The sequence below is a fragment of the Oenanthe melanoleuca genome, chromosome 6 (assembly GCF_029582105.1).
Source record: "Oenanthe melanoleuca isolate GR-GAL-2019-014 chromosome 6, OMel1.0, whole genome shotgun sequence".
Classification (NCBI taxonomy): domain Eukaryota; kingdom Metazoa; phylum Chordata; class Aves; order Passeriformes; family Muscicapidae; genus Oenanthe; species Oenanthe melanoleuca.
In genome coordinates this window covers 3,129,016-3,141,976 of record NC_079340.1, presented here as the reverse complement: position 1 = coordinate 3,141,976, position 12,961 = coordinate 3,129,016, and the positions used below count along the sequence as shown (strand labels likewise).

Here is a 12,961-nt window from a genome sequence, read left to right as displayed (position 1 = left end):
CATGGAGAGCTGGTGGAATTACAGATCTAAAGAATGATTTCAACCAGATCTTTCCATTTATCTCCAAGCTAGGAATTCACTGCTGGTGCTAGGGCTTCAGTACCATGTTGGCCTAATGGAAGGGATTGGAAATAGGTGATTTCTTAGTTCCCTTCCAACCCAAACCATTCCATGCTTCTGTGTTAACTGTTTGTTCCTCCTGAACATCTAAAGACAGAAATAAAGCTAAAAAAGAAACTGTAGTTGCCCTGACCAGTTTCTGCCTTGTTTCCCAAGGGAAATCAGTCACAATGAAACAGTCTCAATTTTTAATAATGTCAAAAAGGAGGGTGAGGAGACAGCTCACACCATCAGAGAGAGCTGGGAATGCAGCAGAGCACTTGGGGAAAATTCAGAGGTGGTTTTCCCTTATCAAGACAGGCATCCTGCCATATGAAAACTAAACATCCCTTTAAATGGCTTTGGAAACCACTGCAGGAGGAATATTGGGTTTGTTTGGAGGCATCTTAATTAAGGAGGCAGCAAGGAAATTTAGAGATGCTGTAGGTGAGAATGGTAAAATTGGGGGGCAAAATAAGAGAGGGAAAGGCTCCATTTAGCTGGGCAATCTGGTGTCTGCTGCTTTTATGGTCTGTGAGTTTGAGGGATGTAAGGAAGAGGAAGGGAAATGGGCAAGGTGAGCACAGTGGGATTGGCCCCTGTCAGGGCAGCTCTTCCCACATAAATCCTGCTCAGAAGCATCACAGCCAAGGGGAGAGGCAGGAATCATCTCACCCAGCCCCCATAAATCCAGTCCTGGACATCAGGGATGTACATCCCTAATGAACATTCCTTCCTGAGCAGGAGTGGGATGAGCTAATTGTCTTGGGTGCCCTCTGGTTCCCCTGGCTCAGGGTCACTTCGTTTGGATTGAAGTGTCATTACAGGTAATTGGAGCTGGGTGTGTAGATCAAAGGGAGAATCCTGCCATGCCATTTATTAGCTGAAGGAATGAACTAATTGAATTTGCCAATTTAAAGCCACCCTTCCCTGTCTTTAGAAAATACTGACCCTGCAGATCTTTCCTGCTGAACTGCTCATTTAAATTTTGGAGGTGGTGTTCTCCTCTGGGGTTTTGATAACACTGCTCATGGAAATGTGTGTTTAGAGATGGAAAAGGAGAGAAATGGCCCTTGTGAGGGACAAGTGAGTATTTTACTCTGTTCACCAAGTGTCTGCACAAATGGGATGTGGTATTTATTATATATTTCCTTAAAAAAGGGAGGGGAAAAACCCCAACCTGTGACAGTTTTCACAAGGAGTAATTTTTTACTAATTTCCTAATCTTTAACTAAACATCATTATACACTCAGTAGAGAAAATGGGGTAAGAAATATGTGTTGATTGCTTTTTTTTTCCTAGAACCTTGTAACTAGATAAGAATTTTGTCTGTTCCTCCTCTTCCTTATAGAGGAAACACCATTTCCACAGTACCAGATTTTGGGGCTAATAAGAAGAAATTGCCTCCAGGCTTTCATGCAGTGCTTGCAATTAAAGTGAATAAAATTGCAAGGGGGTAGTTGGAAGCTTGTTGCTCTTTAAGAAAATGAGGAATTAATTACTGGAGATGGTAGATGGATAACAGAGGAGGCTTAATCCCTTAAATTCAATGTGTCATTGGAGAGATTATGGAGGTGGTGCTGGGGACAGGCTGTCCCCAGGTCAATTAACACAGAGTTAACAAGGGACAGGGAGTGAAGGTCTCCCCTTCCCAGCAGGCAGGAGCTGTGCAGAGGCACAGCAGAGATGTGGGTGGAAAAGGGGGTGACCCACCACGTGCTGCTGGTCACAGGAGACACTTGCTCCTGCACGTGGTGTCTGGAATTCCAAGCCCGAGGGATTGGCAGGGGGAAATTGGAAATGCAGGGATGATAACAGCAGGGCCACGTGTGCTGTGTATATCAAGCAGGTAGTGACAGGCTGTCCCTGCCATCAGCCCCAGTGCTCTTCTATTTTGGGCACAAAGTGTTTGTCTGCTGAATCTTTTCCTGATCAAGTGCTAATTATTATAGCAAGTGGAAAACACTATGTAAAAGTTAGGGACAACATCCAAAATCCAGTTCAGTTAATTCCAGATTAATTTCCTTTTGTCTGAGTGGTTCCTCTTTGCCTCCCCTTTCCCTTCCCCATTTGGGAAGTTCCTTCCCACAGAATGAGTGGATGCAAAAACTCATTACTCTTTGAAATAGGAAATATTAAAAGTTGATTGTACAGATGAGGTTAAAGAGGGATGAACCTTACCAGTGATCCACATTAGATTTGGGTGGGAAATGGCAAAAGGAGCTATGTTTTAACTGATCATTTTAGATGACAGCCTTAGCATTAGTTGCAGCCCAGAGGATTCCCTAGAAATCCCAGCAAACACCACAAATCCTGTAGGAGGTGTGTATTTGAAACTAGCAGAGCATGATAAATCCTCATATATTAACTTAATTTGGGAAAAAATTGTGGCACTGTGTTGTAGCTTCAAATGGTGATGGGTTACAGAGCCCAAACTGGAAATGTGCTGAAATTCTGTGGTGGGCTGCAGGGATAAGAGTGGGGTTGGCTGGGTTTTCAAGAGATGTTTTTGCAGTTCTGACTAAATAAACCATGACAGCACAGACTAAATGCAATGAAAAATAAGGTACAAGCAGCATCTCAGCTTGTGAGCTCCAGCCCACACCTCATCTCACTGTCATGACTGGGCTGAGACAGGCTGGGCATGATTTGTTGAAATTTCTACAGCAAGGAAAGAGCTGAGAACTGCCCAAATTCCAGGTCTGCTCCTCACCCATGGGAAGAACAGAGAGTGCAGTGCCTGAGGAGCATCCTCTGGCCAAACTGGTGTTCGACTGCATGGAACAGGCTGGAGCTCTTGCTGCAGCATCATTTTCTGTTAATTGTCATTAGAAATGTCAGATGGCATATTGCCTTCCAGCTTTTTCCACCTGTAAATAGAATAAATGTTCCAGAAATATCTCCTCTTCACAGCTCCTTGTCCTTTACCTTTGCTAAAAGGAACACCATGAAGCTCATAGCTAGAGGTTCCTAAGAGTTGCATCTCCTTATTAAAATTGAAAGAATTAGGTAAAATTGCTTATGGATAAAGTCATTCAGAACTTCTGCTCTTTGTTTTTTAATTGAGCTTTTGTATCTGGGTTAACTGGCTTTTGATTTGTTGTGTTTTTCATCCAGCTCCCCAGAGGAATTTTGAAATTGCCTTTAAGATGTTTGATCTGAACGGTGACGGCGAGGTGGACATGGAAGAGTTTGAGCAGGCAAGTTGAACAATCAGTGCTGTGGCATCTTAGCCATAAACACAGCATTCCTCTGTGGTCTTACTGCCTTTTCTATTTGTGCTTACTGCTGGTTTGCTCCTTTCCCTTCTGTGCTCTGCTGTGTTGCTTCAGTGCCTGCTGTTTTGTTTCTTTAAACTGGATATTTCAAGAGAAAAGTTTTCATTCAACCAGCAGTACAAACTCAGGTTTGCTGTGACTTTGTCACCAACATTCAAGGCCAGGTTGGGTGGGCCTTGGACAACCTGGTCTAATGGAAGGTGTCCCTACCTGTGGCAGGGAGGTGGAACTGGATGAGTTCCAGCCCAAACCATTCTAAGATTCTGTAACATTTCTTTACAAAAGTCACCTTCAAGGTAGACAACAAACTTTTTTTTCACTCTTCTGATAAAGTGGGATTTTCATCCTACTGTTTTCACAGCTTCTACTGCATTCCTTAACTTTGTCTTCAGATAATAGCCAAGGTAAGTCTGCCTCAGAGGAGAATTTATCCACTTATTCCAGTGTAATCCAAAAATGTGTTATTGAGAGCTTATTTTCATTAGTCCTCTACTATTTACAAGGCTTCATCAACAGGGACATTGCTTCAGGTGTTTTAATGAGTTTAGCCTTTATGTCTGATACTGGTGAGCTCTTCCTATGAGCTGTGATTTATGGTTGTGTCCAAGTGAGAATAGTTTGAAGGCTTGAGCTGTCAGTGGGGAAAAGATTTGCCCTCCCCAGGCAGAAGAATGTGATTTTTCTTGCCTATTTCTAGCCTTAAGATATTGGGAACTTATAAACACCCTGCAATCACATCCTGAATCACCTGTGTGTGCTGTTCATAAAAGGAAATTTAAATGCATTTACAAAGTGTTACCCAAGAATGAAGCAGCCCTGGAGAGTCCAGGGACAGATTCTTACTCATCAGTTGGCTCAATGAGTAATTAACTGCAGAGGAGTCTCTACAAGGTCGTGCTTGGGGCACTTGCTATAAATGGGAAGAGCTAGTGGCAAAGGAGGTCTGTTGAAATACTGTCCCTTTCTAATCTTTTGCTGTCATCCTCCTTAAATTATGACCTGTGTGTATGATGTCATCATCACGAGCTTGCTCCAGAGCCATGGCATATAGCTGGGTAAGTGCAGGGTTTGAGATGCACCTTTGGACTGTGAGGAGACTGGGCTGTGTTTATCTGCAGTCTGATATCACTTCACTTGACAGCTTGAAATGCACACCTGGGGTTTTGTTCATGTTCCTTCCTTTCCCCAAGTAAAAATCGTTGTTCTTCCTTCTATCTGCATAGTGCCTGAAGATAGCACTCCACTGCAGCTAGGTGATCATATTGAACAGTCCAAATGGTGATTTATGGGAGTTGTAATGTTCTAGAATGAAATCAATTATGGAGAGAGATGAATTTAGGAGAAGCAGAGAACGATTAACCTCCTACTAAAATAACAGTGATGCCAAAGTGTTAACACAGGTGTCATGTTTGGCTTTTTTATTAGAGCCATGTAAAGTGAAAAAGGAACATTTCTACAGGATGAATGTTTCCTAATCTCTATGAAGGTGAGGGCACAAAATTGAATTACATTATTTCAAATCTTCCAGTAGGCCAGAGGAAGTTACACATGCATTAAGTCACTTAAAAGTCCTTAGGAAGGGGAAGGTATTTTTGTTAAGCTGGTTACATGTGTCACTGCCTGTATGGAAAGGAATAAAGTTTGTGGTTAGCATCAGAGTATTTGGGTGAAGGCTGATCTTCCAGAGCCTGAGAGTCAGAGGATGAAGGAGCTATTTTGGAAGGTGGGAAGATATCTGTGAAGACACTGATTTGCTGCAAGAACAAACACAGCTCATGAGGGAGGCACATATATCTCATTATGCAAACACACAGCATTACAAACAATTGTTTATGTGATAAATCCTTTTTTTCAGTCCTTATGGAAATGCCTTGAGAAGAGCATGAAGGATGGCAGGATTTGTAGCTCCATCCTGTAAATCTTACCTGGCAGGAGCAGCTGGAACTGGCCCTCTCAGAGCATTATGCAGCAGTTTAAAAGAGCAACATCATTTTGGGGAGAATGGGTGGAAAAAGAGGGGGAAGAAAAGGACCATCAGGGAGGCATCATTCCATCCCTGCTGGCTGTGAGCACATGGGAATGAATTTCTTACTCCTCCCTCACACTTTGTCTTTGGAGGCAGCCAGCAGCAGGTCCCTCATCAGGAAAGAAAATTACTTCAGTAATTTAGCTAATATGTGACTATGTTGGAGGCTTCATAATAAAAAACCATTTCATTTCTTCAAGTCTTGATGAAGAGTTTCAGGGTTTTTATCCAGTTGAGGCATGTGGTTATTGCTTAGTCCTGAATAATGTGATGCCTGCATCAGTATTGCCTTCAATTCTTCATCCTTTGGCATGTAAATTGTTAGTTTACTCCTCTATTTTTAAAGAAAAGCTGGCTGAAAAGTAGAAAACTTGCAGGCAGTGATTTCTCTTAGAGTCTTTAACTATTTTAATTGATTTTTTTCCCTTCATCTGGTACAAAAGATGAAACATCACAAACACTTAAGCTGAAATATGACCAAAAAAACAGTGGAGCATCTCAGAGCTCCACATCCTTGCACGATTGATGAGCTGTGGGTGAGGGCAGCTCCTTGCAGTGGTGCCTGCTTTTCTGGGCATTAAAAGGATTACCCAAAACAGGGACTGGTTAAATCATTTTGGCTCCAGTGCCCACAGGTGGATTCTCAACCTGTCCAACACTTGTTACAGATGGGAGAGGAGCAGGGAGCCATAGGATTCCATAGAAATAACACCCAGGAGAGGCTGCTCTGTGGAACAGTCTGCAGTGTGGTAAACACTCATGTAGAAGCAGGGGCACTTTTCCAAGCTGGCCATAAATTGCCTTGCTTCAGACAATTTATAAATATTTGTCTCCAAAATGTGCTTCATGCAGAGCTCACAGTTAACAGTGCAGCACAAAGCAAACTAAGGAGTTGCTATTTACAGTGCAAAAATCAGAAAGGTTTGGTTTGGAAAGGACCTTAAAGAAAATCTCATTCCAACCTCCCTGCCTTGGGCAGGGACACCTTCCACTATCCCAGCTTGTTCCAGGTTCTGTCCAGCTTGTCCTGGAACACTTCCAGGGATGGGGCAGCCACAGCTTCTCTGAGCAACCTCTACCATGGCCTCACCACCCACACAGAGAAGAATTTCCTCTTAATATCTAGTCTAAAGCTCCTCTCTTTCACTGTAAATTATCTTTGTAAATAGTCTCTCTCCCTGTTTCTTTCTGCAGGCTCCCTTCAGGCACTGGAAGGCCACAATTAGGTCACCCCACATCCTTCCTCACATCAGAGTGACTAAAAAGCCTCAAAACCTCTTTTCTTTTTTTCCTCTTGATTTTCTCCTCAACTTGATTTTCCTTGTAGTGTAAGAACAGCCAGCACTCTCTGGTTGAGCTTCAGGGTTTTCAGCAAGGTAAACCCAGCAGCAGCAGCACAGCCCTTTCCTCCAGAGCATCCCCTTTGGGGCTGTTCCAGCCATTAGGAAAAAGTTGAACACACTGGATACCACAATAATGAGGTTTTGGCATCCTTGTGACAGCTGCAGCTCCTGGCAGCTGCTTTTCTTTGTCCCTTCCAACTTCTGTCAGCAGGGGAAGAGGCTGATGGCAAAACAGATGTGTTTGCTGGAGCTTTGGGAAGCCTGGGTTGTCAGGTGGCTTTTTTCCCCTCCTCTCTCAAACTTGTTGTCCTTAATATGAATCCTTATGCTGCTTTGTTGGAAGAGATAGTTACTACACAGAGAATAAGCCTGGCTTCTCATATCCCAGCAATAATCACTCAGATTGATTTGGATAGTTGAGTGAGATGCTTGAGGATGGAGAGAGGTGATGGCTGCATTTGGCTTGGCTGCCCCCTTAAATTTGGAGAGTTTTTTTCTTCCCCACAATGCAGCTTTTCCCATCTCCTGGGATTTTGCTGGGAAGAAGCCGCTCTGCTGACCAGGGGTAGGATCAGAATATTTATGTGCAAACTGGCTGAATTGTTTCCTAAAACTCATTTTAAGCACTTGCTTCTCTTCTTTCTTTAAAGTGAGCTGAAAAAACCAAACCCTAGGTTGGCCAGAGAGGTTGTGAACTCCTCATCCTTCAAGGCCAGGCTGGATGGGGCCTGGAGCAACCTGGTCTAGTGGGAGGTGTCCCTGCCCATGGAAGGGTTTTGGAACTAGATGGTTGTAAATGGGTTGTTGTATTATTTAATTAGTAGTTTCTTTTTAATTTTGTTTTTTTTTTTGTTTTAATCAGAGTTAGGATTAAGAACACAAAGGAGACAATTTTTTTCTGTTTGGACTTGGTTGTTTATTAAATTTTATTTAAAGTACAGAGAGTTTTGTAATACTTTTAATTACCAGCTAAAAGCAAGCAAAGTGGAGACAAATCTGGCTAGCTGGGTCTTTTAAAGCTAAATAGTTCAATAAAGAACTAACATCTTTATTATTTATACTTTTGACCCAATAATCAAACTTCTGTGATGTGCAGTGCAGCACTAACTATCCAGCCAAAAGCTATTACATGAAATTATGAAGAAGGAAGAAGAAGACAGAAGGAGACAACACTCCATTTTGTCCCATACCTATTACTATATTCTCAAACCCCCAAATTCCAAATCCCTCACCATGTGAAATTACACACTTCTATTCAACTACACACCCATGATTTTAACTCCATCACTCAAACTTGGAAGCCTTCTCAGAAAGCACAGAAAGTTCAAAATTCCCAGGCTTCTGGGTTCCAACAAATGGTCTTCAAGGTCACTTCTAGCCTGGATCATTCTGTGATTCTCTTCAGTTCTGCCAAATTTTTGAATTGTTGTCTCTTCTGAGAATTTTAGGAGGAAAAGAAAAGGAGGATGATGTTGGAGTCAGTGAGTTAGGGAGTCTCTCTGAATTCTTCAGAGAGAAATCAGAGTGCAGAGATTAAATAAGTTTTAAAGTGAGTTCTAATGCTTTCAGCAAGTGAAAAGTTTCAAATGCCACAGTTAGCAGTGAGTGTTCTAATAAAAGTTGAAACATACTGATATCTTCAGTAGGGGCTCCAGGCCCACAGTTGTAGACAGTGCTTAAACATAATAGAATTGTTGTAAAAACATTACTTACATTTCTTAGGTAGAACAAGATAAATTGTATGCATAGCTCTATACATTCCTGATGTGCTAAGAAACTAGAATTCTAATAGGTTAAGGAGTGGTGGTCTGAGCTTGCATCTTAGCTTGTTGGAAAATCCTATCTAAGACTATATATTCAGAGAGTTGTTGCTTTTATCCACTTGCTTTTGGCCATTCTGGCTTCTAGCCATTTGCTTATTGCTAGCTGCTTTGCCATTGCTTTTTGCTATTGCTTGTGTGTGTACTGTTGAGACTAATGTGCTTTGTAATAAGATGTGCTTTGTAATAAATAACCTTTTTAACTATTAGCTGCTTTGCTTATTTAAGATAACCTGACGTAGTAAAAGCCTAAGAGCTCCAAAGTTAGTGCCTTAGAGCACCTGGAGGTCCAGAGAACCTCCACAAGAGACAACACCCCATTTTGTCCCATACCTGTTACTATATTCTAAAAAACCCTTCACCATGTGAAATCACACACTTCTATTCAACTACAAACTTGTGATTTTAACTCCATCACTCAAATTTAGAAGCCTTCTTCAAGGCCAGGGGGTCAGTGTCAGAAAGCACAGAAAGTTCAAAACTTCCAGGCAAATGCTCTTTAAGGTCACTTCCAGCCCGAATCATTCCGTGATTCTCTTCAGTTCAGCCAAACTTTTTAGTTGTTGTGTCTTCTGAGAATTTTAGGAGGAAAAGAAAGAAGGATGACACAGCTTGGAGTCCTCACAGTGGCACTTAACTGGTATGGTTTTGATTGTGCTATCTGTGGGAGCCCAGAGTATTCCTCTGGCTTCCCTGGGAGGTTTAAGACCCCACTGGCAGGGTCCCCAAAGACCCTCGAATGAGACCCAGGTGTCTCAGGGGCTGGATTGAGCTCCTTGGAACAATTTGCACCATTGGGAGAAGAAATGCAAGCTGCAAAAATAAACAGGGTGTAAATTAGAATGTTAGAATGTAGAATTAGCAGATTTCTAGAATGTTTGTGATAAAGGACATGTGGCCAAGATGGAGGATTTGGGGCGTGGATACCTCTTCCTCCTTCTTCTCTGTGTCATCCATGCTGGGTGACACGCTGGCACTTTTAGATTGGATGGGGACAAAGCTGGACAGTTTAACAAAGTTGTATTGTATTGGAAAATAATTGTAAATATCAAATAAGTAATTTAGAGTATAAAAGATAAGTCCTGCCTCCACCAGGCAGATTCTGCCCTGGACATCTGGCTGGACAGATCGCTGTTAGCTGGACAAAGAATTCCTGAGATAAGGAACAATAAACAACCATGAAAACCTCTCAGAACAGCCTCCTGCAGTCTCTCATTGGCAGGCATCAGAAAGAGCTGGGCCCCAAACCACCTGTACGTCCTCCTGAGGTGATCTCAGGTCTAAGGAGACACCTTGGGCAGTGACACCACCCTCCCTGTGCTGCAGGTGCAGAGCATCATCCGTTCCCAAACCAGCATGGGCATGCGGCACCGGGACCGCTCCACCACCGGCAACACGCTCAAAACCGGCTTCAACTCGGCCCTCACCACCTACTTCTTCGGGGCTGACCTCAAGGGCAAGCTCACCATCTCCCACTTCCTGGACTTCCAGCGCAAGCTGCAGCACGATATTCTGAAACTCGAGGTTTGGGCTGGTTTATTTGTTCTGCAGGGGAGGGTTGGCTGCAAGGTGGGGCTGCTGGAGGGAGGAGCAAGAGCCCAGGGAGGGTGCAGAGGGAATTTGTACAGCTGTCATGGTTGAGGGCAAATTTGGGAGAAAATTTTTGAATGGGGTTCTTCTAGGAAACAGAGTTAAGTTGTCTTTTTTTTAACTGGTTTGGGGAAATTTTTTTTCAGAGATGTCCTGGTTTAAAGGTGTCTGCCAATAAAGACAGAAGCTTCTCTTTGGAATGGAGAATGTAAACCCTCTCCCTCCAAGTTGTTACAATTAAGGGGCTCTCAGGCAAAGATAGGGGAATTAGGAATAACAGTTCTTTACTAGGAAAATTAAAATAGAAATGCAGTATTACAAAGAACAATCCCAAAACACTGCCAGAGTCAGAATCCAAGCTGACACCCGTCAGTCAGTCAGGGTGTTGGCACAGTCCCATTCAATGGTGGCTGCATCCTCCTGCAGTGGCAGATGTGGTTCAGCTGGAGCAGTGCTCCTGGAGAAGGTGCAGTTTTCCTCTGAAGGTGCAGGGATGATGTGGAAAGGTCTGGCTTTCCTCTGGAATCCAGTGGAAAGATGGATAACTTGCTGTCCAAAATCTCAGTTTTTATCTGGGTAGGAAAGGCTTGGCTGCTCCCCTGGCTGGAGCATCTCCCAGTGGGATGATGGAATTTTATCAGTCATGCAGTGGGACTGAATGGGCCAGCAGCAGATGATATCTTCCTGGAGGGAGGGTGGGCTGTGGGAAAGATAAAGATGATTGCCCAGCTGGTTTAAAGATGGCCCATTAGCAGATAATATGTGCCAGGAGATCAGGGTCACTGCCCCACCCACTTCAGCAGATGGTGACAGAATTCACATTTCTGGCCACATCAACCCAAAACAAGAGAGAAATGGAAAAAAACCTGTTTATTTAACAGGTGTCAGCACAAAAATGAACAATACTAAGCAATAAAACTCTTGCTGCTCTGAAGATATGATAAATTTAAAGAGGTTTTTTTGTGAGTTGCAGCCTGGCTTATTCAGTTTGTTACCAGTCTTTCTGGCACTGGGGAATGCTGCAGCTTAGGCCAGGCCCTGTAGGCTGTGGGTGTGAACTCCTGGTGCTCCTCTGGGTTTTCAATTTAGAGCAGGTTTGAATAACTTTAAGAAAAAAAGAAAAAAAAATCACAGTTCAGGGAGTTATAGTGGAGTTTAGTATGTTCAGCACAGCATTTGCATATACTTGAAGCAAACATGTTAAATTCCTGATGAGCATTTCAGTGCTTGTGGCACTCCCCAGGGAACATCTCCAGCATCTTTTGGTGGCTGCTCTTGTGGATTTAGGGGAGCAGCTGGCACATCCTGGGTGTGTGTCCCTCTAAAAGCCTGGCTGTTGCCTTGGCACTGCTGATGGAGATGATTTAAGGGAAAAACAACAGAGCTTGTGAGTGACTCATTGTTACCTTGCTGGGGAAGGTTGGTGTCAGTCCTAGTCCTAATCCTAATCCTAAAGGACCTGGATTTATAACATACCCAAAATTCTTCATCTCTGCTTTTGTCCCCACCTTTTCTGTTTGCTTTATTATTCTGAATGTTTCTGCTGGGAAAGTGTTCAGGGCTTATCTGTATGCTCCTAAATAGGTGGTCTCTATTAGGTGACCTCTGTTGTTCACTCCTGGATGTTTTATAAGAAATGCTGTCCAACTCTTCTGAATTTAATCTCCTTTTTAATTTGCTTTGCCCTGAGTTTTAACAGCAGCTCCCAGCCTCCTGCTTCCAGTCATATAACCTAAATTTAAGCATCACCCTTCAAAATTTGGTTCTTTTATATAAAATCAGTACAAGGACAGCAACAGGGGACTTGTTGGTCTGTCTCAGCTCCCAGGTAGAGCTGACTCAGTTGGAAATGGTGCCAATCACTGCATCAGGATCCAAGGTTCAGCCTGGCTTGAGCAAAGCAGGCTTTTATTTGCATTGGAATTAAGGTTTTTTCACAAGAAGATGCCCCCCAGCCTATTAAGACAAGACTTTTCAGAGCTCTGTCACTTCAGTCTTGTATATTATTGCTCACATGCTCAGATTGTGTGATCAGCATTTTATTAAGTTCTCATCAAGTCAGTCATTGCAATTTGAAACTGAATTTATTCCCTTTTTGATTTGGAATTTACAAATCCAAGTGAGAGACTGAGCCAAGGACTGATTATTTTATTTTGGTGAAGGCAGTTGCACAGTTCACTGCCTTCATTTCATGGCCATTAAAGCAGGTGGTGTGGCCCTGCCTTTGCAGGGGGAATAGGCTGCTTGAAGATAATGTTCTCTGTGAACTGGGTCAGTTCCTCAGTGCCTCTGCAAATTGAAAGGAATAAAATACTTTTTAAGGTGAAGGAACATCAGCTGTAACTTGAATGTAAAGCAAGAGAAACAGATTTTTTTGTGCTCTGGTTTTCCACTGCCTCTTTCACTCCAGGGGTGGGCACTGACCCTCCATGGGTTCCCACTTCCCTCTTTAAGAAGCAATGGGGATTTTTTTTTTTTCAGTTTCATGTTACTTGTTCTTTTTCTGCTGTGACCATTTAGGTTGTGATGATTTCAGCCAATTGTGCATCTTCCTGACTAATAGTAGTTGGTTTTTTAACAGCTTATTTATAACTGGGGACAATAAATGTCTTTATATTATGAAATACCATAAAGGCATCATTACTGCCTGCCAGCACCCTTGAGCACAGCACCAGGTTTCTTTATCCTGGAAATTCCTGTTTTCTTGCCCAATGCCAGTTACTGTCTGCTTTGGTTTTTATGAAGAAGGGGTGATGGATGCTCTTCCATCTGCACACACCTCATTAGATCCTTTGGGATCTCAGG

At 42.9% G+C, this 12,961-nt stretch overlaps 1 protein-coding gene across 3 annotated transcripts in view; it reads left to right on the top strand.

Annotated features, from left to right (window-relative positions):
* MICU1 (mitochondrial calcium uptake 1) overlaps positions 1-12,961 on the top strand; it is an 84,632-nt gene that overhangs the window by 51,213 nt on the left and 20,458 nt on the right. For all 3 annotated transcript variants that reach the window (XM_056495597.1, XM_056495596.1, XM_056495598.1), the window contains 2 exons: positions 3,217-3,299; positions 9,893-10,090. In XM_056495597.1, coding sequence (XP_056351572.1) covers positions 3,217-3,299; positions 9,893-10,090 — 281 coding nt within the window. The remainder of the gene's footprint in view (positions 1-3,216; positions 3,300-9,892; positions 10,091-12,961) is intronic.